Raw genomic sequence first — 27,170 nt, forward strand, 5'->3', positions numbered from 1 at the left:
ATATTAATTAGTTTCACTATCGAATTGGGAAAACCTAAGGCTTTAGATATAGGCAGCTCTGCCGCAAATAGAACAATCAAATACTATTCAACTTTGAACGGATTTACCTTGGCTAAAGTTTGAAGTACACTTAGAGGTAACGAACTGCGATCCGCTACACTCGTACTGGTTTTGTATAGAACGTAAGGTCGGTGACCTTAGCTTCGCTTCTTCCATGCTAAGAGCGACGGCAGCCCCGCTGCATAAAAGGGAATTCCCAGTGCGAGCATGCTAGAGGAAGCAGACACGGATGTGCCAAGGGTCGGGTAAGACGTGGACGCATGTAGAGTGCTAATATTTTGGCAGTCAAACGAAATGTAAAGTCTTTATCTTGGTGAGGGATGTTGTAACGAACTATGTATCTTGTACAGCTGTACTTACACCTTAAAAATTTGACGCAATTGCATTTAATATATACAGTTGAGCAAATTTTTATTGTAGTTTGGTCTGATTTTGAATATCCATCATTACCAAAGTATTCATATAAGAAGCATATTTCTAGTATTAGACTATAAAATATTAATCTTATTACATGTCAATCTTGAAATAGCAGAGCTTGCTGATAACTTGCTTTAGATGCCTCTGCAACGCGGTGGTCATGCACTTTGCACAGAAGAAGATTGCCCTTTTATTGTCCATGTTAACGAACGCACAGTATTAAATTCTGAGCGCTTCGACCAGGATTGAGAAAACCAACACTATGAGCTTGTCCTGCTATTCTGAGAATATATATTAGATAGTAATTTTGTCTGGACTAATACATTTATATTATTTCATACTAAAACACCTACCCTCTGGATATTCGTCATCTTATCATAAACATTGATATTTCAGTATTTCTGTTTATTTCGAGTGTAAAATGAATTCCGTGAATTTTTATTATATTGTAATAACTACAATTTCTTATAATGTGATAGGGTTACGTTTACACAACAACACGGTTTCACTCTTGAGGGTGGCAAAACGACTTCAACCTCTGTGCGTTTTTTAACGCAGACTCTATGAGTCAGAACTTCTTATGTCCAAACTGCACGGCAATCCCATCGTACGCTGGGTTCACACGCTTCACCCAGGTTCGGGACCGAGAAACTGAGTATCTACCAAGTATTTCAAGAGTGGCTTCTATTTTAAGAGTAATCGTATTAAACTATCTTAACTAATGTATGCGCTTTACCATATCCAATATTGAAATTGTCTTAATTACTTTAGATACCATGGACGTCTTCTGGACAAATTTTAATCATCTTCAAATATATCAATACTTAGTTGCGTAATTATACACTATTGCATGTTTCTACGTTTATATCTTTATTTCACAAATACTATAGATATTACTATGCTCAATTATAATTGTAGGCTAAAACCCACGAGCCTCTTCTATACATCTGTGCAGGTACTGTTGTAGAGAGTTTGTTGTGTTACGTAATCAGTTTATACAGTACATCCCCGTAACAGGTAGTCGAAAGTAATACGTGGACAACTTTCAGCTGACACACACCAATCTTCTAAGCGTAAACATGTTGTGTAATTCATTAAGTATTGTAAACATCCCTGTTTCACGGGATATGTCAAGTAGATAACGACTGCTTTAAAAACAATGACAAAACCTGCAATGAAAAAATAAAGAATCTCGTAATGAATCAATGGGATTGTGGTGCATCTGCTCGAATCTGATCCAACGAGAAAATGTTTATTATAGCATTCTCGTATTACTTGCGAATGTGAAAGGCGGAGTACCGGAGACTGCAACAATACCAGACCGAGGTATTTGAGGCAGGATAGGCGTATAGAGCGCACCTTTCGAAAAAATCTTTGTCAGTCGCGGTTCTGGTTACTCGTGCAGCAGGATAAATTTCTGATACAATTTTGTAATATAGGGTGTGCTGATACCATGTGCATAATCGTTACGAATGCCTGCCTTTCTTCCATACTTGCTTCACCAAAATTTCTAAACGGAAACCATTTTTACTACAATACAGTAAAATACGAGGTAAGAAAACAGAATGAGCCATGTGCACTTGCATCGCAATTTTCGCACATGTTATTGTGGAAAAGAAGGGCTTCAAAAAAATTTCTTGCTTTATTACAATCTTAAGGCGACACAAGTCCCGTATGTTTCGAGCTGGTTTGTTTATCTTGATCAGCTTCAAACTACCGAGATGGTACGTAAGATACTGAAATTGTAAGATCTCGCATGCGCAATCATGGCTTGAACAGGTCTTCAAAAATCTCGCATCAATCAATTTTTTCTATAAAAAACATATGTTTTTTATTACGAAAGTTGGTCATCTATTGAAATTGAATATTGTATACTGCTCAATTCTGTTTCCTGCTTCTTCAGTCTTCAACCTGTAAGAATTTCAGGAGTATGATAACATTTACGTCCTATTTCAGCGATGATACTAGCCAGAACTTATTTTTACGGAAAGTTTTAGGAACAGCGTCTGACAATTATTTCAAAGAAACGTTATATATTGTCGCAAAGTAAGCAGCGACATTTAAAAAATATCACGTTAAAGTATAATAACGGATAGAGTGAATAAAAAACACATGAGCGAGGGTAAGTATCAAGTCAAGAATGAAAGAAGAACGAGGTTTAGTATAACGTGATTTAAATTTTCTCACCTTGTCAAAGACGATCCCACAAAATCATTCTTGAAATCCAAAACAGCCTATCCATAGTATTCCAGCAATGATTGGTCATGAGATGGAATCTGCTATGAATCAGAAATACAAGCAAGTCGTCTTTGATCCTCAATTGCAATCTTTCCAGCTGCCTCAAACAACACATCATGTATATCTGCCCCTTACCGTATCTTCTAGCGGTGTCTATGACCGCAACTGCTTATGCGAGGAATGAATCCATGACATCTTCACTACTTGCGACACAATCGCTGAACTTCACCCAAGACAACGCATTTTCAAATGACAACGACTCCACTCAAGCCCTATCTGGAATTCCTGACGAAGCAAGAAGTAGGGTAAACCTTCTTCCAGAAGCATCTTTGGAGTATGCACCTGGATCGGTTCCAACCGTAGTGAGAAATATCTTCAGTCGGGCTGACATATCGAAATTGAGCAACTCTGTGAAAGCGCTCACATTGAGGGTGAAGTCGCAGAAAAATGCGCCTGTCAAGCAAGCTTCTCATCTTTTGGGTAAGACTGCGCAATTGGAGAATCTTATCGAGACGAAAGATTGGAGATTCTGGGTCAGGGACATCACCAAGCATATCAAATCAAAACGGAATGAGGATTCCATCGAAGACCTCTATGAAGATGTCGCGGAGGTCATGGCAATTGAGCTGGGTGAACGTCGATTCTTCGAGACGCATACTTATGAAACCAAGATTCAAAAGGCTGCCCTTATTGCCACGACGCTTCTAGAAGCGAGATGTCAGCGTTTGGCTAAGCGGAGTGCACCAAGCATATTGTTTCACACACTAGGCCTCAACAAGCCTGAAGGTAATGTCTTCGACAACAAGCTTTATCCGATTTGGCAATATGTTCTACACATTCACAAAGACACGTCACCAACCTCTCGCATCAATGAAATTGGAATTTTACGAACGTATTTTGATACTGCCGAATTGATTGAGATGGTCACTTCATCGGTTCGTCTGAAGTCTGATACGCGAAAAACGATGCTCAGCGAACTTGTACCAGTATGGGTGAAGTCTTATTCTTCTCGTGCAGTGGATGTTCCAGCAGCAGCAGACGGCATTATTAAATCTTTAAGAGGTTGCCTCACCGATGTCGAGTTGACAAAGATGTTCGCTTCATTGTATGATACATACAAGCCCGTGTGCACGAAGATGTTGCACCAACTCGTGCTGGTATGGGTGAGCGAGTCTATCCCACCGAGACATGTACTTGAAACAATAGTCTCTAGCGATGCAAGATATCTGACGATGGGCAAAAGGAAGCTGCAAATGGGTCTCAACAAGCTGTTAGATGAGAGAAGTGGGGCTGTTAGTCCAGTGCTGTGGACTTATATCGACTTCGTAGGAGAGTATCTCGCGCTATTTTCAACAACCGAGACAATGACCATGACATTGAAGCTGCTTGAATCGAAAAAAGTGTTGTGTGTGCGGAGATTCTTAAACTGTTGGTGAATGGATGGATGGAACGAGGGTTGAATCCGGGTGACATCATTGAGAGGTTTCAGCTTCACACGTCACAAGAAGAGTTTCCATTGCAAGCACTCTTTGAAGATTTCACAACTGCGTATTTCCACCGGATCTCTACTGCTTCGGTTGAGTGGTTCAAGGGCTTCATATCTTCGACGGATGAGAATGTTTTGAATACAGTCACAAATGGTTTGCTGAATAATCATGTAGACCCGATGTTCGTGTTCGAAATGGCGGGGCTTAACGTGAATGTGGAAAATCTATTTCAGAATCTTCATTTGCTCATCTACTATCAGCGCTACATCGACAACTTCAGTAAGTTGTACCCAAATGAAAGGATAACAATGATTTACACGCTCAGCCAATATTTTCACCAAAAACAATTGGCGAATGTATTGCAAGCGGCGACTGGTGATCCTGATCTGTTTGTTAAAACGATTGCAACGAATTATCAACAAGTTCAATTTACGGAGTGGATGATACGAAAGTGGAATCCGACGTCTGTTATCTCTACGCTGGGCTTCGATATTACTCTTGATTCGGACGTTGCCGTTTTAAAAGCGTTTAAACAAAAGTACGAGTCGGAAAGCGTAGCGTTAGTTTCAGGTGGTTAAATTACTTAAAGAAATTGACCAATTTATTGTTAATTGAGCTATCACGACTTAGAGATTTCTTTGTAGTATAAGTGCATATCAACCATGAAGTAGCAATTTGAGAATGGGACGATAAAGTATGAGGCAGAATTGTTTAACGTAATCTCGCATTCAAATGGATCATGTATCTTGCTATCAGCTTCATCATACAAAAGCACTAATGTCTTCGGGTCACTTTGAAAAATAGAGACAGCAATCGAGACACACGACTATCAACAAGTGACCGTCTTTTTCACTGCGATCAATATCAAGAAAAGTTCTTAAACAAAGCGTAATCTACATCCCAGCTAAAAGTGGTCGTCGTTGCTGAACATGTGGTTTGTCAACCTGACGCAGTAGTTTAAAGATCCCCGTACCGAGCGGCACAGGCACGCCCATAATAATACACTCACTTACACCAACAATCGCATCTGTACGTGAGTGCACTGCTGCGTCAAACAAATGATCCGTCGTCTTTTCGAACGATGCTAACATGAGAACACTCTCTTTCATTTTGGCAATTCCAAAGCGTGTAATCCCCAAAACTTCTCCTTTAAATGTCATGATATCCGATAGTAGCATTAAGTGACGTCGGTCAATACCAATACCGTACGCACTCATAATATAATTCACCTCCGAGCTGATAAGTTCCCGTGCTGCCTCAATTCCGAGAGTTTTTTCCACTTCGATCACGTGATTTGATGTCGTATGCAGACCATCCACACCTGGAGTTCCCATGACTTCAGCAAGACCGTATCCTTCAACTAACAAGTGCAGCGACTTCGCTGCGTTCGCGTCCTGTACTTCTTCATAATTAATCACTGCACGATTAACTGTTGATATACCCTGAACGATCACATTTGGTAATTCAGACTTCAGCGCTTGGAGCGTAAAGTACGCACCGCGTGTGTCGCCTTTGGCTCCTTTGTAATTTGATGGCGCTAGCAATCGCAACTTATCAGGACATCGTGCGTTCAATAGCACGTGTTGCTCTTTTAAGAGTCGAAGAACGCCACGAGGACCGATACCAACTGCGTTCAAGATACTCGTGCGTACAGATCGTGCTGTTATATTCAAATGTAGCTGCTCAATCGCTCTCAAGTCCAGCTTAACAGAAAGATATGCCTGATCGCGTGCAAACACTTCCTTTATGTAGATAGCAATTTCACCAAGCGTGGTTTTCTCAATTTGACCCTTGACAATCCGAGCGGAGCGCTCGTCTGTCTTGCAAACCAACGCAGCTGTGATAATGGGGGTACTGATGATTTTGGACGCATTAATTATCTCCTTCAATCGTGGCACACCCAATGTGACGTTCATACTGGCGACACCAGCAAAGTGAAATGTTTTGAGAGTCATTTGTGTACCTGGTTCTGAGATTGACTGAGCACCTATAGCACCTACAGCTTCGCCAGGCTCTATTCCTGCACGATTGTACTTGTACAATGAGATTTCTAATAACTTTTCAACCTGTTTCGTCGTAATTCGACATACATTGTGCGAAAGCAGCCATGCTGCTTCTTCTTTTTCTTTAGTACCTTCAAGACCGGCATATTTGCTCCATTCGGCACGAGATGTGGCTGTCTTAAAGCGTGCATGTTCCCATTCCGGTAATCCCACTTTGTCCAGGTCTTTCTCCTTGTAGCTTAAAATGTCCTTTTTCAAGTCTTCATCTGACTCCTCCGTGTCATTATCCGAGTCAATGTCATTCTCACCTTTCATGAGCAGCTTAGCCCCTTTTTCGACCTTTGTAGTAATCACTTCTTTCTTCAATCGTTCAGATTCGAGCTTTGGCGCACCCACGCCAACCGCTTCATCGAAAATCTTTTCTAATGTTTGAGCGTAAGATTTGACCTTCTTGTCCATGGATTTAATTCCACAGCCCGTACGATTTGATGCAATGTTTGTTGCAACTGCCCCTAGAAACTCTTCAATCTCAATCAAAAACTTGCGTCCAGTTGGTAAGATTGCTTGAAATTCTGGACGCTGGACTACTTCCTTGCCAAGACGACGAAGCTCAAATGGAAGTAGTGCTGGTGACTCGCGATCCGGCAAGGTATTACGAATGTGCTCAAGCAGACGGTGAAAATCCACAGGTCGGTCGTCTCCTTCCATATACGCTGGATTCAGACCATCATCTCCGTAGGTAAACTGGACGACCGAACCTTCTGAGTTTCGTACAGTTTCGTCGTACTGACACGATAGATCTTCAAGTGCTTTCATTAAACGACGAGCCATGTATCCCGTCTCGGCCGTCTTGACCGCTGTATCAACAAGACCTTCTCGTCCACCCATTGTATGAAAAAAAAACTCGGTCGCTGTGAGTCCACTGTAAAATGAATTCGCAACAAATCCTTTCGCACTTGCATGGAGTGCATGAGGCATAAAGTGCGGTAGTGTACGATTTACAAATCCTTCAGGTACACGTTTACCACTGACTGATTGCTGCCCAACACATGCCATCATCTGTGAAATGTTAAGCGCACTTCCTTTTGAACCACATTCAGCCATGATACGTGGATTATTATGAAACGGAAGTGTACGCATGCACTCGGCACCTGCTGTCTCACGAAGCTTTCCTAACAAACCATTTAGCTCGCTTTCTAGTGACTGAATGGCATTACATCCAGGTTTTAACGACAACTTTCCACGTCGATAGTCCTCAATTGACTTATTTGCAGCATCGTAACCTGCCTGTAAGAGCTTTTCCTTCTCTCGAGCAAGTTCCTCAGACGGCGTGACGTCATCGATTCCAATAGAAAAACCTTTAAAATTGCCCAACCACCGTGCACATAGCTTTGCTAAGCGATTCATACAGCGAGCAGCTTCGTGAGCGCCATGATCTCGGATCAAAACGTAGAAAAGACCTTGTTTACTGCCATCTCCAAGCGTTTTTTTGCCCAAATTCCCACAGATCAACTCGCTGTTACGGAAACACACGTATCCATCTTTCCAGCACATAAATTTGTTGTTTGTATAGTTACGCTCTTTCAACTCGAGATTCACCAAAACTTTTGTGTCACGATTCGGTTTGATCAACAGACTCACGACTTGTTTTCCCGTCCATAAACGTACTGGTAATACAATCGCTGGAGCTGGTAACTCGATATGTTCATTTGCGTCACTCATAATCGAAAGAACTTGACAAAATTGTTCATGATTAAAAAAAATATTCTTTTGTGTGAGTAAGTACGAAGCCGTAAGAAAATCTTGTGTGGCTGCAACAAGTGGTTCGCCGTTGCGAGGAGTAATAAGATTTTGTTCCACACCCATAAGCGTAATGGCTTCAGTGCGAGCTTCTTCCGTCTGTGGGAGATGCATGTTCATTTCATCGCCATCAAAATCGGCATTGTATGGAGAGCACACACATTCATTAAAGCGAAATGTTCGCCACGGCATAACTTTGACTCGATGCGACATAATTGACATCTTGTGAAGCGAAGGCTGACGATTAAAAAGCACAATATCTCCGTCTTCCATGTGTCGTTCAACAATATCTCCAATTTTCAATTCCTCGGCCAAACTTGTACGATCACCATAGAGTAGATTTTTCGTGAAATTTTGTCCTTCGATACGAATAACATTCGCACCTGGATGTACTTTTGGTCCGTTGAGTACACAACGGCGTAACTTTTGCAGGTTGTATCGAGTCACTTTTTCGGGATACGTCATGGTTTTAGCCACATGTTCTGGCACACCAACTTGATCGATTCGAAGGTTTGGATCAGGAGAAATTACGGTTCGACCTGAAAAGTCCACGCGCTTGCCTGAGAGGTTTCCACGAAATCGACCTTGTTTTCCTTTGAGCCGTTGACATAGACCACGAATCCCAGTCTTGGATCCAGGTGGCTTCACTAAACCAGGAGTATCTCCATTCATGAATTGAGCCACTTGAATCTGCAAGAAATCCCAATCTTCCATCACCATTTTCAATGATGCACCCTTCTGTAAAGCTGCACGAAGCGCACTATTCACTTGAACAATCTCTTGAAGTTTAACAGTCAGATCGTCTTCATTACTTCCTGTACCTCCATCCATGGCCACAGATGGACGAATACAAACAGGTGGGACGAGAACTGCATTTAAAAGAAGCTTTTCAGGTCGCCCTCCATCTGCATCGACCCACAATAAGTCACAATCTTGATCAGGAATATCTTTAAAAAGCTGTTGTACCACAAGTGGACTCAAATCTTCTTGAGCTTTTGACAAATGAGTTCCAATTTCAGGATTACTAGCTTGAGCTTCCGCAAATTGTGCTACAAAGACATTTCGCAAGTCATGCATTGCCTTTGCACGATACTTTTCATGCACCAATTTAAGTGTCGTACTTGTGACCTTACGCACAGTGCCATTGATTGCTCCACAATATGGACACTTGACAGCTTTCTTGCACATTAATACTATTTTCTTACGAAGAGCAACAAGTCGCAAAACATCGGCTTTTGGTTCTCGCATGCGTCGTAGAAATACTTCACGATCACTTGGTGGTAATAACACACGACTGCAGCTCTTACAAATAGTCTGCAGAATCTCAGTAATAGCTTTAAAGTAACCAATGTGGAATACTGGTAACTCGAGTTGAATGTAACCAAAGTGACCAACACAATCTGATAGCTTAAGATGACAAGTTTCACAAATGTCACTTTTGTTTGACACACCAAGACGCTTGTCCAATACGCCATCAATTTGTGGTTCGCGTGTTTGTACTTGAAAAAGGTCTTTAGACTGCACACGTAATTCTGACATTCGCATCATATCAACACTTGAGAGAAGTCCAAAGTTCAAATGGCTGATTTTTGCTGGACGATCATTCTCCAATACTAATTGCTTTACTAACGGGTTACGCCGCTCGCCGCGCATGCCGAAGCGGCCGCTCTGCATGATCAAATGGATGACAGAGCTTAAGATTTACACTGATTTTATCCAATAACAAAACTTTTTAAAAAAGCACAATAAATTCATAAATAATGCTGCGTGTAAAGATTATTGTTGGATTTATATTGTAATTTGAAGCGGAGAAGATACTACTAAAATCGTAGGATTTCTCATCAACATAGTATAATAAATCGTAGAACTTTTCATGAATAAAATATAATAAATTGTAAGATAAACAAATTATACTACATTTTTATTTGTGGAATAGATACTTGGGAATCCTGACTCATGTAGAAGAATATGCTTAGCAATTGATGTCATTTAAATAAAGCATTTGAAGTGATATTTTATTCTCGTAAAATATGCATTCGTGATAATGCTTAAATCCTCGGCAAGTGATACGAAAACAGCAATTCTACTATTTCGAACCAGAACAATGACTCATTCATTTATCCTCAATCAGTGCTTACGTTCTTGATTTTTTTCTGCCGCTGACGATATCCATTCTTTTGTACTCGTCGCTTTTCTCGCTCCTTATGTAACAAATCGTCTGCAAGTCGATTGAGAATCTGATGAAGCGTCAAATGTGGTTGTGAGCACTCTCTTGCTTGTTTGATACAATGGACCGGCGCATATACCTCAGAAACATCTGAGATAATAGGTGGAGCCTTATCTTCTCCGCAAAATCGAAAGTTAGTTGTTACAAAACGATCCCGCACCTCAATATTCGTATACGTTGCATACTCCGATACTTTTTTAACATTCTCGAATCTCCATCGTTTTGATTTTGCTGCTATCCTTGAACTCGAACTTGTTTGCGTTGGAAGACGCAAATGAGCACGATCACAACTTTTACCCGCCGCTACAGACGAGCATATTCCATTTAAAAAGAATGAAAGACAATACATGCCTGTCTGAAAGGTGTACGGAACTCTGTCAGAAAGATTCCAGGATGGAAGAACAGGAATTTTAGATGACACCATGTCAAAAGATGACTGTACTGACGGAGCAGATGTCGGCATAGAGTCGTACAAATCAACAATCGTTTGATCCAAACCACGCTCTGTTGTAGCCATTAAGACTTCCACTCCACCACGCTTTTTGCCAAACGTGTATGAATTTTTCAAGTCAAACGGACGCAAGAGGTAGGTACCAACAGGGAGATCAACTAATGTCGTGAATATCGTTGATAGCCACTGAAATTTTAAAGACGGACTAAATACATCAACAACAATAAGGTTTAAACTAGCCACAACAACAAGTAGTATCGACGTACTCAAAAGTCTCAGGTGGCAAAAGACGTTGCGCACTGTCGCCATAGAGAAGTGATGTTGGAGTATACGTATTCCATGACGTTATTGTGTCATTTCGAGGATTCACACGAGCTACAAGAACGACTGGGCTTCCACGAAGCCATGAATGAAGCCAAAAGCGGCATCGTTCACTTGTTGTGAGCTGCTCTTCTATCCCCAACAATTGGTAATCTGGTTTTACAAATACGCTCAAGGGTGCGATAGTTTCCTTCGTTTTATCCAATTCTGACAATGTCGAATTAGTCATATTTGCGTATGTTGTACTACGCACAAGAATTCGCATCCCATTTAATTGCCAGACGTGATACGACGTTCGTCCACCTGTAGATCCTTTAACAAGCGATTCAGTCTGAAAAAACAATATAAGAACTTTTTGTACCCGTTCGCTTAGCAACAACGTACCTCGAAACGTGACAATAAATCAGCGCGTCCTGCTTCTATTACCTTTTCTCGTGTGCTATTTGTGTTTCCAGGAAGTGGGCGATCTAAGAAAACGCGTCTTTTTGTCGCTTTGCCATTTTCATGAATACTTGCTCGGGATTTCATTAAGATTCCCCACTTATCAGGCTACGTTTCCATATCGATACGTCAAAGATCAACTCTCCAAATTCATTTATTTTAACTTACAACATAGCCAAAGCGAGCTGGTGTATCGCTATCAAAGAGTGTCATCAATGTCGAAGATGAAATAGCTAAGTCACAATCATATTGTTCCATCAATTCCTCAGCCTGAATATCAGCGGAAATGGCTTGACGTGGTGCTACGACATGGATTAAATCCTCCTCGGTCTCTTTTTCAATATTTATAACCGGCTGATGAACCGCATAAGTATTTAGATCAATAACGCAGCACGTGCCTCGAGTAGCCACCTCCTTGGCTGTCAAATCAGCAACTTTCGTGTTTTCATGAGCACAAGAAGCCACTCTGACGACCATGCATGGTTCAAACCATCTAGGATACAAACGATTGACATCGTTCCAACACTGTGCGAGCCATGCATCATACTTCGAATGCCTCAAATTAAAACACTGACAGTTTCAATAGTCAACGTTTAACGTACCCATGTACTCGTCCGTGTTGTCACTTGCTTCTCAACCACAGCTAATTCTGCTTCTAATCCTCTTGCCATCATTCGACAAAAACATATTTGTTCCTGTTCAACCTCTGCTTTTAAGTTTTGCCATTGTTTTGCCTCTTTGTCTGAGAGTGCAAGTACTTCCGGCAATCCTTGCTGCTCTCAATGTCTTACATTAGCACACAAACACCATCTTCTTGCAAATACTAGTATCCATCCTACCTTAAGCGCTTGATATAATTGGTGTTGTAGCATGAGATACCGTTCATGTTGAGCAATTGAAAGGTTAGAAAGTCTTCGACGCGCGTCCTCAAGCTCTACAATGTTCTCTGGGGCTTGAATTTGATGCTGTTCAATCACCTCTATTAGTAATTGCACCATATGCTTTGACTGTCGATGTTTCTTGTCAATCGTTGCTGAGTGTTTCGAATTAGCTTTCGATGCATTGACTGGTGTAAGGATAGTTTGTCGACGCGTCTCTAATGATCCATAAAATCGCGACTTGTAGACATCACCACGCACAGAAAACGCTGCATAGTCATCAGCAGTAAAGAAGGCAGTGTTTTGATTGTCGCAAGTAGCTGTACGTTGTCTTCGACTCGCAAATAATGGTTGAGGAACGGCAAACGCATTTGTTGGGGTCATACCGAATCGATAAAATTGAGCAGCTACTTAATTATTAATGTATTAACAATGCAAAATAAAGATGCGAACAGTGTGTGCTGGTTAAACATCTAATAACCACGTGAAGTGCGAGCTTTTCCGCTAGTTCGAATTGTTATCGCGTCGGAAAGCGTTTTTTGTCCTTCCAAGCTAATGACTGCTGACCGTACTTTATATCGATGATTTGGAGCTAAATTTTTGATTGTGGTGAAACTTCATTCGAATGTCAGCTATTGAATTAGATATTGATCGAGGTTTCACGTACTTGACATGTTGATCAGTAGTGCTAAACACCGACTCCCATTTGCATGTTCCATTGGATTCAGGCGACGTCAAGTAAATGATGCAAGAGACATTAGATTGGTGATCTTGAGCTGCAAGAGCCCAATTCACAGTAAATTCCGTTGGTCCGACATTTGTGAAACTTAAGATTGGTGCTAACGGCTTGGCTGTGATTCACATGTTTTCTATTAGTTTATGTGACGGCAAGCACCTAACAAACTCACCTCTTTTTGTCCTAACATTTTCCGACTCTGCGCTATATTCACTTCGACCATGAAGATTGATCGCACATATCGACGCACGATATTCAGTGTCGGCACATAAATCATTGACGCAAGTCTCAGTAGGGAATGCAACTGCATGTACAATCTTGGATGGTGCTGAGTTGGACGAGATCTGAATCATGTATCCCGAAACTGGAAGGATTTCGTTCAAGTTTGGACGAGGTGGTGACCTGATTGTTCATGAATTACTGATATCAGCAAGAATGTTCAAAATTTCGCGATCATCGTACCATAAGACTTTTATAGTGCTTTCTGATAAAGGCTTTAAAGTTGGTGCTGCTGGAATCGATGGGGCTAAGAGCATTGAACAATGAATCATCTTATCTTATCACAGCATTTGGAGCATCACCCATACGATCTTACGCTGGCCTGGTAGATTTTTGAACAGTGTCAGTATTGCTGGAGTATTGCATACATCTACAGGCGTAAGTCCATTCTACGTAAAACAAATTGCCATTAGCAGTGATCTCTTAAAATGTATCTCAAGTCAAGTACATTGTTCTCTACGATTCGAAGATCAGCTCCATTCTATCTCATCAAAATGTAAGCATAGCTGTCAGCGTCAGGATAGAAAAACAAACCTGCAGTAGAAGCTGCACCACTTCCACGTGTCCTTGTTGAGACGCGAAAAACACTGGCGTACAGCCAGATCCGTTCGTAGCATTGATACTCGCCCCAGATGAGATCTGTGACCAAGAATTTATATACGATAAGCGACGTCAATATGACTAGAAAACCCACTCACAAGAATGTTACAGATTGAAGTGTGTCCTTGGTATGCTGCGTAATGTAGTGGCGAATTCTGGTTCTGCAGTACCCACTTTAATCTCTAACTCTATGCAATGCTCGAAAAGCGAGAACTTACACCAAATTCCGAATCATCTCGTGCATTTACGAGCTCTGAGCCATCACATACAAGTCTCGACACGACGTCTTCAAAACCTTTCCAACAAGCTGTATGAACATCAATTCGAAATCTTTGACGACCGAGATCCTTTAGCCTCGCCAACGTTCTTTCCACTTCTCCCGCCACTTCATTCTCCTTTGACTGTTCAATCCACCACGCTGTAAACTCGTCTTTATCAATTACGCCGTTGCCGTCACGATCTAGTATACTAAGCGCCTGATTAAAGTCACGCTTTGTTAAGACTCCACCCAGATCCGAAACTAAATGATGTAACTCGATTGCATTGATTGAATTGCTGTCGTCTTTGTCGTAGCAGCTAAAAGCTAAATGCACAGTCTCACGTAGTTCTTTATCCGTCATCGGCATATTCGTTACATGAAGACTGTTCATACTTACACTAGAGAAGAAAATTAGTCTCACCAAAGCCACGGATAAAGCAAAACATCGCGTTCATTGTAATATTTCTCACGTAAAATGTACGAACGCATGCATCGAATGGTGATCTACGCCTACTGACGACGCGATTTTTTCTTTTTCGAGCGACGATATTCTTCATCGTCATCGTCATGCTCACGTTTCTCGCTGCGCATACGATCGGACGCTTGTGCTTCCTTTTCGAGCTCGTCCCACGTCGGAGCATCCTCTTCATCGGAAGGTTCTTCAGACATGGAATCCTCATCAACTATTGACTCCCAGTCTGAGCCATCCGAATCACTCGATTCGCTTTCATCGTCATCTTCTTCCGAAGCACCTGAATAATTGCTATCTCCAGCTTCCTCCTCATCTTCATCTTCATCATCCGACCCTTCCATCTACATTCAAAAAGCATAAAAGTTAATAAACGCAGTATAAAATAAAAAACTACTCAACCACACCTTTAGAAATTCCCAACCAGCTGGCTTTGGAACACCGTCATCGTCCGTGTCGAGGTAAAACCGATTGTCACTCTTGATTGTTGACATAATACTCTTCCAATTCAAGTTTGCAGTACCAGTTGTAAAGCAAATGTCAATATCATCAAGCCATTCTTTAATTCGCTCCAATTCACCCATAGACACAGCACTGATTCGCATTGGCATTAGGTCAAAATTTTTAAACACAAACACAACGTCAAAGTTTTTGGACGAAAACATGACACGCTCAAAATGGACGTGCTCCACCTCATCAAGTGAGATAATGAAAAACGGCATGTCTGTTAGACTTACAAGACAGTGCACGGATGGTTGAAGTAGCACCATCTCTTTGAATGGTGTACCCATGAATCCCAATTCACGGTAGGGAATATCAAACACCACTGATTTGCCATGTCGTTCCGACACACTTTCCATTTTGTGACAAAATTCTTTAAACGTTGTATTCAGCTTCTCTCGCAATGCACGTTCTCGATTTTCTTCGTCTAACTCGTCAGGATCGTACATCGATCGTCGTCGATTGTCTAGCGTCTGTGAGCCTTCAATAACTTCAGTATAAAACTGGACGTCCTTTTGTTTCTTCTTGCCAATCATAATATGATTCTTTAAGTGGAAGTGAATCAAAACAACGAGTTCCTTATCGCATGGTTGAAAGATTGCGTGCTTGATATTCGCGTATAGAATGTCAAGTTTCTGGTTCTTGTTCGTAGTGAATCGCACACCATTTGAATGCGCTTCCAGCGTACCATGAGTTTTACGGCCCGTCAAGTGCGGTCGCGCTGACAAGTCAATTAAACGCGGTACACGACGATCACGAGTCAAAATCAAGTCTTCTTGGACCACTAAATCCGACTCTTCCTGTTCACGCTGTTCACGTTGCTTTACTCGCTTCTGAAGCTCTTTAATTAATCGATATTGGTTATTTAGATTGTGTGCATCCGTCGAGCGAAATCCCAATTCTTTGATAAACATCTTGTGAGGATATTTTGTGATTGCATTCGCCATGGCTGGAAGCACATCGCGTCCGAGTGATGTCCCAGGTACGAAAAAGTTAATACGCAAGTACGTCGCCTTATCTTCTTCCGACTTGCTAACATTCTTTATAGTTGAGATGTGGAACGGCACTGGAACCCCGTTGATCGGAAGAATCACCGCCTCGGCACGCATGTCGACCATTACTTGACGTTCACGCAATTCAGACGGATAATTCTGTGGACCAGCATACGCTCGAATGCTTTTTTCCTTCTTTGGATCATCCGACATCCCATTATCCTGTTCTTCCAATCGACGCATCGCTTCTTCACGTTTTCGACGCATAAGTTCAGCTTGGTGCCGGTCTCGACGCTCCTGATCTGTTTCTTTACCTTCAAGCTGTCGTTGCTGGTCCCGAAGACGTGACTGAAGCACCTGATTTCGAGTACCTGACAGCGACGAGTCCACATTTCCGTGTACAGAACTATCTTTACCTTTACTCGATTTACTCTTAATCTTTTCATCTACCTTCTCATCATCTTCTTCAATATCGTAACGCACTTTGCCCCACGCTTTTGGCACTTTTGTGTAACATTTCGTCTCATTCGCCAACACAACGACAGTATCAGCAAGAAATACAGCGTAACTTTCCAATTTCTTTTTTTTTCGCTGCGATTCGGGAATAGGAATGTCATTAAATCCAAACGCAACGTTAAAAGCCATCCCCTCTTGAATGATCGTTTGGTTTTTTGTCGTTAATAAATTACACGACTCGCGAAATTCCAATCCAATTCCAAATCCCAAATTTTTAGTCAATTTGCTAAACAGCGTGGCATTTTTCGACTGAACAAACTTCCGCACTTTTTCCACAATTTTACCCACACTTTTACCTGGAATCAACTCCTTAATGCATAGCTCGTGTGCTTCTCGTAACAACTCATACGCTTTTTCCATGGAACTTGTTGGATCGATGAAGAATGTTCGAGCAACATTGGAACAATAGCCTTTGTACCGTGCACCAAGAGAACAAATAATGACATCATACGTCATTGCATCGCTATTGCTTAGCGCACTAGGTTTTAAATCATACTTCCCTCCAGATTGAATAATTGGTGGGTAACACGGTTCAATATCTACTGGATCAATAGTCACTTTAATCTTTGATGGATTATCAAACACATCTTCAATAGCCATTGAAATTTTCTCATGACTAATCGATTGTTCATCGTCAATAATTTGCTCCATATCTTCCATAAATTTGAGTTTGAACACTTTACTTGATAAAGCCCCTGCCCATCGAATATTTTCAAGCTCTTCACTCTCTTTCACTGATAACACCATTTCAATCCCTTTGCTCACATCAATCTGCTCAACGTTTGTGGCTGTTAGAGCTTTATTAAAGCTACTCACGAGCTCTCCTAATGGATTTTCCTTACTCAAGACCCCTATCTTTGTTCCACTGGCTTTGATCGCATCAGTCAGAACTCTGAAATTGCTTTTGTTTCCATCTTCTTTATTCCGCTTTAATAACTCTAACTTGACACTTTTCGACAGTGTCTTTTCCTTTGCAACAGCCTCAAGCATCGTGTATTTCTTACCACCTGTAAGCACGTACAACGTCTTGGGGGTAAATATCATAAGCGTTTCAGGAAACTCCAAAAAGCCCAATAAAAAGATCTGTAATAACGCAGATTTGCGATATCCTGACTCTTCCTGTTGTGCACGACCCGCAAGGACACAGAACGAGTCACTTCCACCCCACGGAACTTCATGCTTGTGTTCCTAGTGAATTCAAATACTACTTATTAGTCAAATATGGAACAAAGTAAAAGAGAGGAAAACAGTATACCTTCCATGCGCTATAAAGACGTTCGAGACGGCGATAGAACATAGCAGCGTCCAGACGTGGTGCACCATTTAAAGAAGCTAAAGCCTCAGGTTCCGTCTTAACTTCTGTCTTTACCTCTTGCTTCACAATCACCTTGTCGTCCACCATAGCTATAGGGAGAACGACCTCCACCCGAATAGATGGTCTCGTTAGAAACGTTTCTTAATGTGCTCAATAAATAATAACAAAACAGTTTTACCGGTTTCCAAGACTATATACTATTATTATCTGGTGATATCAAGTCCAATGCAACTGCAGACTCTAGCGTACGCGATTTCAGGCGCATTTACGCTGCTAGCGATCGTCTTATCCGGGTGGCTCATCTGGACACATTTATTATACAATCCATCCGCAGGCATTCGCAAGCATGTGATTCGTATCCTCATGATGGTTCCTATTTACGCATTAACGTCATATATGGCACTAGTCTTTAACGAGTCCAAGCTTTTATTCGAGACTGTACGCGATCTATATGAAGCCTTTGCTCTCTACTCGTTTCATTGTTTCCTCGTTGAATATCTTGGTGGTCAGTCTGTTTTAGCAAGCACCATGCGTTCAAAGCCGCAGATGACGCATGTTTTTCCATTTTGTTGTGTACGACCGTGGTCTATGGGGGGAAAGTTTTTGCGTCAAACGACAATTGGAATATTACAATACATTCCAATCAAATTATTGATGAGTATTGTGATGCTTATCACAAGTTTAGCAGGAGTTTACGGAGAAGGTGAACTCATGAATCCTTTTGTGAGTTACGGTTACGTTTGCTTCATCTTAAGTGCTTCTCAAACATGGGCATTATATTGTCTACTCATCTTTTTTCATGGAGCTCACGAAGAGTTACAACCCATGCGACCATGGCCAAAATTTCTTGCGATTAAAGCTATTATCTTCTTTACTTATTGGCAGTCAATTATGATCAGTATGCTCGTAAGTGTTGGGGTTATATCGGAAAAGTGGCATATTGGCTGTCCTGATTGTTGGAATGCACAGAAAATTGCGTCGGCACTCAATGATTTTGTCATTTGTGTGGAAATGCTGGGCTTTGCCATTGCACACCATTACGCTTTTGCGATTGAAGATTTCTTGTCGCCTTCGGGTGTCACAGTGTCCTCTTCAAATGTTAAAGCACCTCTTCTGGCGTTTTTCATGGATGCAATTAATGTGACTGACGTATCAACTGATCTCAAGAACTCGCGGAATGAAATTTTGACCAAGAAACAAGCACTTGCGGCCAAGTTTGAGCGCTTTCACGTGTCTTCACCTAGCAGTGGCGTATTTTAAGCTTAAGAGGAAGCGATATAGTAAGCACACGTCTAAGTATTACGTCTGGATTTGTACGATATTAATAAGTGCGTGAGATTCTGCATATAGTCCTGTACAATATGGCACGAAACGATGACGAATGTGACATTGGTACTGACAAGAAAAAGATATGTTTGCTAACAGGACGTCATCTTGTAGCACCATAAACTTACAATTTTTGTTACTGATGCTGCATTGTTCCCTTTCCTAGCTAAATTAAGACTTTGATGATTCGTATTCAGCTTGAATCCGCTTCAAATGATCATGTTCCACGTTTGTAGAAACGTAGCACAATAGGTCGCTTTACAGCACGCAGTTTTGCCATGGACGATTGAAATGTCGAGCCACTGATTTCCATTGGACCAATCCACGTAAGAACATCTCCAACTGACACCTTGTGCAGCATGGGACCACCGGAATCCATATCAACTTTTGTAACCTTTGGAACATCGTTATCTGAGCTGAAGACCAATCCAAGATTGGCACTTTCTCGCCAAATGAGCTCGTACTCGCGGTCCTTGAGCGCTGGACCGCGAGGCAGCATCTGATCCGACTCATCTGAGCGCAATGAAGCTGAAGTAGTAGCAGACACACGTCGGAAACGCAATATTGCTGGCTTTGGGAGACGTGATAGGTTTTCAAGTGTCTGTTTGAACTTTGGTTGTGGTACAATGTTCATGTTGTTCGCAGCAAAAAGAATGTCACCTGGTGAGACGTGCTCAATATTCTTAAGATTACTTGTACCCGTCACACGTGCCACGACAGGAAATCTCGTCGTCGGATGTACTCGCAACGTGAGTCCAAGTGCTGTTCCTTCTGGCCAAATGACTTCGTACACATCATCGTCCTTGTCCATTTCCTTTTCTCTATGCCGACTTGGCTCGTGTGACAACGATGGAGGTGTCGATCCTTGACGACCACCACTTAGCGGCTTTAACGGAGTATCGTCAATCGGATCAATTGGAGACTTTGCTAGTATTGACTTATGCGGTCCATGCTCCAAATTGCGTAATTTATTCGCTGGATCTGCAATCCGATGATTTAAGTCGTTTTGATGTGCACTGCTGTGATTCGGGCTGCTGAGTGTCCGAGGAGCTGGGTCTTTAGTAGACGTGGTAAATGCAAGTTGGTGAGGTTTACCTCTTGAGCCATGAGGGGAATGTCGTAAAACATTTGATGATGATGCGTTTAATTGTCTTGTGTTATCATGCCCTGCTCGCTTTGTATCTTGCTCGCCATGGCTTCGGTATTTATTCTGAACAACTTCAAGTGGAGAGTGCTGCTGTGACTGCGATATATACTGTCTGTCTTGATGTTTTCTCAACTCCTCTTGTGCTTTCGGATTGGAACTTCCAGTGACGTTGTCTTTAGCATGATTGCCAAGAGCTATACTCATTTTTTTAAGCGGATTTATAAAAGTTCGCGGTGAAGGAAGTGGAACTGCCAATGGCTGTCCGGTCTTTGGATGTGGTACAGTTGGTAGTGCATTTTCATTTGAAGACGTGATAGAATGTGAGGGTGACATAACAGTTGTCGATGTGGACGAAGAAACGGACGTTGAGGACGATCCTAATGATACTGTCGAATTCGTAAATTTGGATGCCACATGGACATCAGACGACGAATATGCTGCAATTGCGTCTTCAGGAGAACCTTTTTTAAATCGAATAACAAGCGGACGTTTTGCTGTACGTAACTTGAGTAACGATTCATGAAATGTCAAATCTTTTACAATGTCGTCATTGATCCACATAATCCGATCTCCTGAGCTCACAAAAGCTGCCACATTATTCGGTGCACCCTTCATCTTGACTTTTATTGACTTAGCACTGCCAAGATCAGCCACCACTATATGACCCATAACACTCGGTCGTACAGTAAAACACAGAGGTTGTTTCTTTTCCCAAATATGATCGTACTCATCATCTGCCAAGTCGGGACGTAAAGACATTTTCTTACTACTTGGGCAAAAGAAAAGCGACACTGGTTTTTGTACTTTTTGTAAAAATTTAATGGCCGTATTGAAATTGCCATCAGCAGTATTATACGTTCCAATCTGAACGAGATAATGACCTGGTTGGACGTCCTGTACCTGTGGTGACCGGTTTTTACCAGTAATACGCGTCACAAGTGGATATGGGACATCTTTACTTGCAATCAAACTAATTCCCAAAGGTCCATCCATCCACTTGATCTCGTACTTGGCATCAAATTTTACTGCTGGTTGAGGTGGAAATTTTTCATTTTCCGCGGCTGTAAGTTCGTCAAATTTCGCAGCCAACTTTAATCCAATAGCACTTTTGACCTTCGGTTGTACCGGTTTTACTGCCATTGGATCGGCCAATAATCGCTGAAATACTAACGTACAGGGCTTCGGTACCTCTTTCAAGTAATTAATCGCGTCCAGAAATTCCATCTCACGGGTTACACGATCGCCAATTCGTAGCAATAAATCACCCACTTCGACAAGATGGACACCAAATATTGAGCTTTTTCCCGTGATTTTGGACACCGCTGGCATTAATCGGGACTGTGAGAGACGAAGTCGTAATCCAAGGAGTCCACCTTCCCATATTAATGTGCACATATTTCCTGTGCCATGATGAGCTATACCAGACGTACTTTCACGCATTGAAGCCAATAAATCTAATGATGAACGCCTCATATGCACTAATTCTTCATCTGCTGGTGCAATTTCATTCGGTTCTGCTTTATACAGTCCATCACGTTGGTCCTGTATATCATCTGGGTCATAATTCTCGAGATCGTCTAAATCATCCAAATCTCCTTCATCCAACGAGTCGCTGGTACTATGAGCACGTTCACTTCCTGAAGACATTATCTCATCATTCATTTCATCATCTAAATCCATATCTAGACTCTCGAGAATATCTGCAAGGCTATCACGACTGCCACCAACACTTCCAGAGCCCACAGCAGGTGGATCATCGTCCACAGTCTCTTCACGCGTGTGTTTTGATAGCGAACTACGTTCTGGTGGTACTGCTCCCGATGGAATCATGATAAGATCATCTAACATATCAAAAACGTTATCGCCTAGGTCCGGTTCCACTTTAGCAAGCGACGATGTTAGTGATTGACGTGAACCCAGTTGCATACTCATCTCCATCTGGAGTTGCATCTGCTGTTGAATTTTGTGGTGTAAATTCAGTTGATGCGCCAGTAACTCCTCATGGGTCATGGCATCCGATATCGAGGCGGCGTCCTGCGGAGACGCGGTGTGCATTCCTCCTGCACTGGACGTCTGCTAGAATGTGAGGGGGAATATTGTACACCGACGAGCAAACGTCGAAAAAGTAGGCAGTTTAAGGCTCTTGTAGAGACGAAAGCCCTAACCCGTGATGCAAACATATGATTGGCAAAAATACGCCAGTGCCCGCCTCTCCCGACTTGGAGAGCTTGATTTATTTCTACAATATGGAGATAACCATGGTCAACTTTAGTAATTGAATTACTTGCATATTACGCACTTGTTCGACAGCTGTGTCAACATGTAAGAAATATATTTATAAAGCAATAATAGCATTTACTATCTGATGTGAATTACAGAATGATTTGATAGTATTATAAAGAGTATCACATGATCTTAAAGATGATAATATTCCTCTGAGAACATAATACCACACATCGATTTTGATGTCCGAATTCCCAGATGGACATGGTCCTGTGGAGATAGTTCACTGTGTTTACTGTGCAACACGACGATAGTGAATAACGATTGTTTGGTGAGATTGAATTCAATATCTTAACCACGACTTTGAGGGGCGCACAAGGCAATATGACGTAGTACATGGCTCGGATAGGTACGCACTGACCACAAACGCAATTGGAACGGCTCATTCAAATGAATGCTACTATTTAGATCATGGCTTTCTTTCATGCATCACTTGCGGTCCACAACTTCACGATTGGCTCAATTGGACGAACCCAAGTTTGAGCGGTCGAAAGTGTGTACACAATTATAAGAGTTAGTAGCACACATAGCGCATGTCGGTAATTCGTGACACACTATTGTATTGTACGATATTTAATGATGGACATGAATGAATATTTTCAAATTGGCTGATTGTACTATATACAGATAATATCGCACAAGAATATCAGAAAGAGTATAATACTGAATCACACCTGGTCGTTTCACTACGAAAGTGGTTGTTAAAGAGTCTGTAAATAATAATCCCATCCGTTGCAATTCTAATCTCCTTAAGATTGGACTTGAAAGTTTACCTTCTTCGTCCATACAATGCAGCGTAAGTTATTTCGAATATTACTATCGCTCATGTTGATAGTCGCCTTGGCCTCATTCCTTCGTAGAACATGTAGGAGAAGAAACAAATCCATTCACACTACCGTCTGATGAAGAAGTTTTTCGGATGCGAGAGACAGATAAGTTACGAAAAGATGAGGTTTGTGAAGTTTGAAAGCATCATCAAGCTTCAAAGTTCTCAGACGTTTTGTGATAGGAAAAAATTACAAACTCGCGACTCAAAGTATACGATAAGACCACAGCATCGTCCAAGATTGGGAATTTTCGTCGCTTTCGCTCCAATGACACAGTGAGCAACCATTTTTGAACAAATTGTGCTTTTAAAACTTTTCTGAGATCTTTTTTCTAGCCAACTGGTCTTGATGATTACTCTTCGGTCCATCAAACGCGTGGTCTCGTTGCTGCTGCAACTGCTACCATTTCAAACGATCGTCTTCGGGAAAGGGAAAGTATGGCCGAATTTATCGCAAAAAAGCGAGAGATGTTTCTTGTACAAATGTCATTGGATACAAAGCGTGAGGAGATTCGAAAACTTGAAGAAAGGGCTCAATTGAAAGAAGAAGCTTTGAAAAAGAGTGAGTTGATGCTTGAAGAAGACGCAGTTCGTTTTGATACTTTTTTAAAAGAAAATGACAAGAAAGCACACGAAGCAATCAAACGGGCTGAGAAGGAAACAAAAGCGAAAACGGAGAAACTTCAGGAGATTAAAAGGCTCAATCAGCAAATACAACTCGTGCAAAGTGACATGTCAAAGCTCAGTGAACAACTTCAAGATTGTCTTCACTTTAAAGCTTTTCTGGATAAACTCACTCCACAGGAGTATGAAATGGAACAACGCGACAAGAAACGAGCACGACAAATGGCTCGACTGCAAAAACGCAAGGATCTAATCTTGCGCGAGTGGGAGATGCAAAAATCAAAAGTTCTGGCTGAAATTGAAGAGCATGAACGTAATGAAAAGGAACGTCCGGATTCAAAGACGACTCGAAAAAAGACCGAGAAAACTGGCAAAGCCAAAGAGATGGTTGTGCCGCCAATGCCGAATCTCGACAATATGCCGCTTACAAGTAGTGACGAAGAGATTCCAATGTACTTTCAGCATCCACAACAGTTGCTTGATATGTTTACAGCATTAGAAGAGAGCAATCTTTTTTTGATACAAAATAGTCAAGAAACTGAACAAACGCTCGAAGAATTAAAGCAAACGTACCGCGAAACGAAGAAAAGTATGGATAACAAAACACAGACACTTAAGACAAATGTCGAGGGATTGCAACAACAGATCAACGTGGAAGAAAGTAAGGCAAGCCAATTACGATTGAGATCTCAAAATGGTGCTGGAGAAAATGCACAAGAACGAATGTTAAAAGACTTACAAGATCGAGTTTTGGAAGTCTATAAACGATGTGGTTTTGAAACTGAGACGAAATCATCGACATTGTACATGTTGACAGACTTAGAAGCTCGCTTGGAAGACCTTTTAAGTGCTATTGAGCAAATGCCGGAAGATTATGTGATAAAAGCGGAAAAAGAAAAGGAAAAAGAACGACGAGAACGTGTTCGTCAAGAACGAATTGCACTGCAACAGAAAATGTACGATGAGCGAATGAAAAAGTCTATGGAAAGGAGTATGCAGGCCCCGAAGAAACGTAAAGGGAGACAAGTGATGTGGCGATCGCAGTTAGCTCGACCGATTAAACAGGCAGAAAATGACAACAAAGTGGATCAAGGAGATGAAGCGGATAAGCACCATTTCATCTGGTAAAACAGCAAATTTTTGTGATTCTGAGAGAAAGACAACTTTCAGATTCTGGAGATTCGAAAAAATTACTTTTTTTTTCGTTCGTCTTCCAGATATACGATTCGAAAAGAGGCTGCTCGTAATTTATTTTCGGGTGTGCCACGAATGATAGTGAGTCTACCACTAGCAATGGATTCGTTAGTCGCAATCCAACCGCCAAGTCCAAAGTAGCTGGACATGCAAAATAAATGGGTACTCGACTTGTTTTCCACGAGAAATTGCTCGTACGAATTCAACTGTCGGCCTTGGATTTTCAAACTTCCGTAACGATTAATTCCTAAAAAACAGCTTGATTTCTCGCTTTGAAAACCCCAAACATCACTGTCATCGCCTCGAGTGTATGCACGATACGTACAGCCATCTACAACAACATCAGCACTTGAAATTCGTCACTAAATTTCTCACATTATGGTAACTGCAACTTCATTATATACCTCAACAATGGCTCTCCATTTACATCACGTAGAAACTTTCCACTTTGAAGCTCTTGAAATGCACATCGAAATTTAAAAATTACGTGACTTTTTCGTCCTGATAATTTGTCTGCTTCTATTCTCACTTGCTTCAAATCGTGCTGAACACGTCCAATTTTTGTATCAAGTTGATCAAGCTTTTCATTTTGCGCGTCCAATGCACCTCCTAACGCCAACGCTTGCTCTTTCAGCTCAGCAAGTTGAGGCTCTAAATTTTTTAAAAAAATTTCATGGATATCATTGGAAACCTCTACTACACGCTTCTGCTGTTCCTGAATAGATTGCGATCGGTTTTCTTTCAAAGATGATACTTCATTCACGATACTAAAAGTCTCTGTGTGAATATTGTTATAGTGTCTTCCCAGTTGATCTGCAGACTGGAACTTTACTTTGCAGTCAGGGCAAATAAATCCCATTGCAATCTATCCCAAAAATACCATAATTTCATTCTACTCATTACAATAATTTTCATTTCGGTTATTCTTACCTGGTCTTGCTCATTATTGTCTGAAAATTGAGGTACAGTTGAAAATTTATTGTAAATCCAGCCGGACCAAGTCATCCCACGAAGCACGCGCTTGGTTATGGCTACAGTTGCTTGAGTTTCGTCCACTAACTTCTCGCTGCGATTGATTTGCTCGGTTTGCATGCTTAGAACTTGCGCCGTAGATCGACCAAGCTGAAGAGATTCTGCTGTGTCTCGCAGCGCCTGTGTATGACGCTGCTCCCATTCACGCTCGGAAACTTCTTCAGTCGCCATATCAGGTACTGAAAGTTCACAAATTTGAGCATGTTTTTACAAAATGCATTTAAAAGCTCCTAAAAAAAGCAAACCTTATGAATATATGGTATGAAGCAAAAAAATTGGATTCAATACCTAGTAGTGCCAAAGTGTAATTTAAGGTATTAAAATGACAGAATTGGCGGAACTTTGTAAATTATCAATTGATTATACCTCCTTTACTTATGTGCCCAAATTTATTTTGTGACTAATATTTCGTTTACTTTAATATTTTAGATACTTCGTAAGTTATTGTATTCCGAGTACCCCACAAAAATCAACGGATTTTTACGAATAGTAATCGGTCTTTTATTTATTAGTAGCCTCAAGAAATCGATCACCTTTGACAGGAGGTCTACAATTCGTAGAGGACTACTATATCTCGACGACATCAACGTCATCCAAGGCTTGGTCTAGTTCCTCTACATTGAAAGGATCATCCTCTCTTTCACTGTCGGCATTGCTCTACCTTTGCTGAAATTTCCACCCGTAAACATTATGGTTCCAAATGAACCACTGTGACGGGCTTTTGTGAAATCCTGCAGCTTCAATGGAG

General features: G+C 41.4%; 7 protein-coding genes across 7 annotated transcripts; 3 read left to right on the forward strand and 4 right to left on the reverse strand.

Annotated features, from left to right (window-relative positions):
* Nucleotides 1-2,831: 2,831 nt before the first annotated feature.
* On the forward strand, nt 2,832-4,780 carry PHALS_08371 (uncharacterized protein; the record flags this gene model as incomplete). The annotated part of the gene is made up of 2 exons (XM_024723709.1): nt 2,832-4,124; nt 4,205-4,780. 2 exons carry the CDS (start codon nt 2,832-2,834, stop codon nt 4,778-4,780), a joined length of 1,869 nt encoding a protein of 622 aa, XP_024574658.1.
* Nucleotides 4,781-5,095: 315 nt separating this feature from the next.
* On the reverse strand, nt 5,096-9,679 carry PHALS_08372 (rna polymerase iii; the record flags this gene model as incomplete). The annotated part of the gene is made up of 1 exon (XM_024723710.1): nt 5,096-9,679. One exon carries the CDS (start codon nt 9,677-9,679, stop codon nt 5,096-5,098), a length of 4,584 nt encoding a protein of 1,527 aa, XP_024574659.1.
* A 449-nt stretch (nt 9,680-10,128) lies between these two features.
* Nucleotides 10,129-18,077, reverse strand: PHALS_08373 (fact complex subunit; the record flags this gene model as incomplete). The annotated part of the gene is made up of 19 exons (XM_024723711.1): nt 10,129-10,888; nt 10,950-11,335; nt 11,389-11,553; nt 11,614-11,991; nt 12,048-12,218; nt 12,285-12,730; nt 12,805-12,938; nt 12,991-13,174; nt 13,232-13,461; nt 13,522-13,585; nt 13,655-13,727; nt 13,787-13,819; nt 13,873-13,977; nt 14,037-14,099; nt 14,157-14,595; nt 14,668-14,707; nt 14,773-15,010; nt 15,074-17,863; nt 17,931-18,077. The coding sequence occupies 19 exons, from the start codon at nt 18,075-18,077 to the stop codon at nt 10,129-10,131; spliced, it is 6,846 nt and encodes a 2,281-aa protein (XP_024574660.1).
* Nucleotides 18,078-18,215: 138 nt separating this feature from the next.
* On the forward strand, nt 18,216-19,438 carry PHALS_08374 (transmembrane protein 184c-like; the record flags this gene model as incomplete). Its single annotated transcript, XM_024723712.1, has 4 exons — nt 18,216-18,896; nt 18,960-19,204; nt 19,264-19,270; nt 19,328-19,438. The coding sequence occupies 4 exons, from the start codon at nt 18,216-18,218 to the stop codon at nt 19,436-19,438; spliced, it is 1,044 nt and encodes a 347-aa protein (XP_024574661.1).
* A 95-nt stretch (nt 19,439-19,533) lies between these two features.
* Nucleotides 19,534-22,518, reverse strand: PHALS_08375 (PDZ domain; the record flags this gene model as incomplete). Its single annotated transcript, XM_024723713.1, has 1 exon — nt 19,534-22,518. One exon carries the CDS (start codon nt 22,516-22,518, stop codon nt 19,534-19,536), a length of 2,985 nt encoding a protein of 994 aa, XP_024574662.1.
* A 1,017-nt stretch (nt 22,519-23,535) lies between these two features.
* PHALS_08376 (Domain of unknown function DUF4200) lies at nt 23,536-25,324 on the forward strand (the record flags this gene model as incomplete). Its single annotated transcript, XM_024723714.1, has 4 exons — nt 23,536-23,542; nt 23,607-23,698; nt 23,756-23,848; nt 23,909-25,324. 4 exons carry the CDS (start codon nt 23,536-23,538, stop codon nt 25,322-25,324), a joined length of 1,608 nt encoding a protein of 535 aa, XP_024574663.1.
* Nucleotides 25,325-25,386: 62 nt separating this feature from the next.
* On the reverse strand, nt 25,387-26,593 carry PHALS_08377 (conserved c2h2 zinc finger protein; the record flags this gene model as incomplete). The annotated part of the gene is made up of 3 exons (XM_024723716.1): nt 25,387-25,738; nt 25,795-26,255; nt 26,321-26,593. 3 exons carry the CDS (start codon nt 26,591-26,593, stop codon nt 25,387-25,389), a joined length of 1,086 nt encoding a protein of 361 aa, XP_024574664.1.
* Between the last annotated feature and the right edge of the window lie 577 nt (nt 26,594-27,170).

The sequence above is a fragment of the Plasmopara halstedii genome (genome assembly GCF_900000015.1).
Source record: "Plasmopara halstedii genome assembly, contig: Scaffold_322, whole genome shotgun sequence".
Classification (NCBI taxonomy): Eukaryota; Oomycota; class Peronosporomycetes; order Peronosporales; family Peronosporaceae; genus Plasmopara; species Plasmopara halstedii.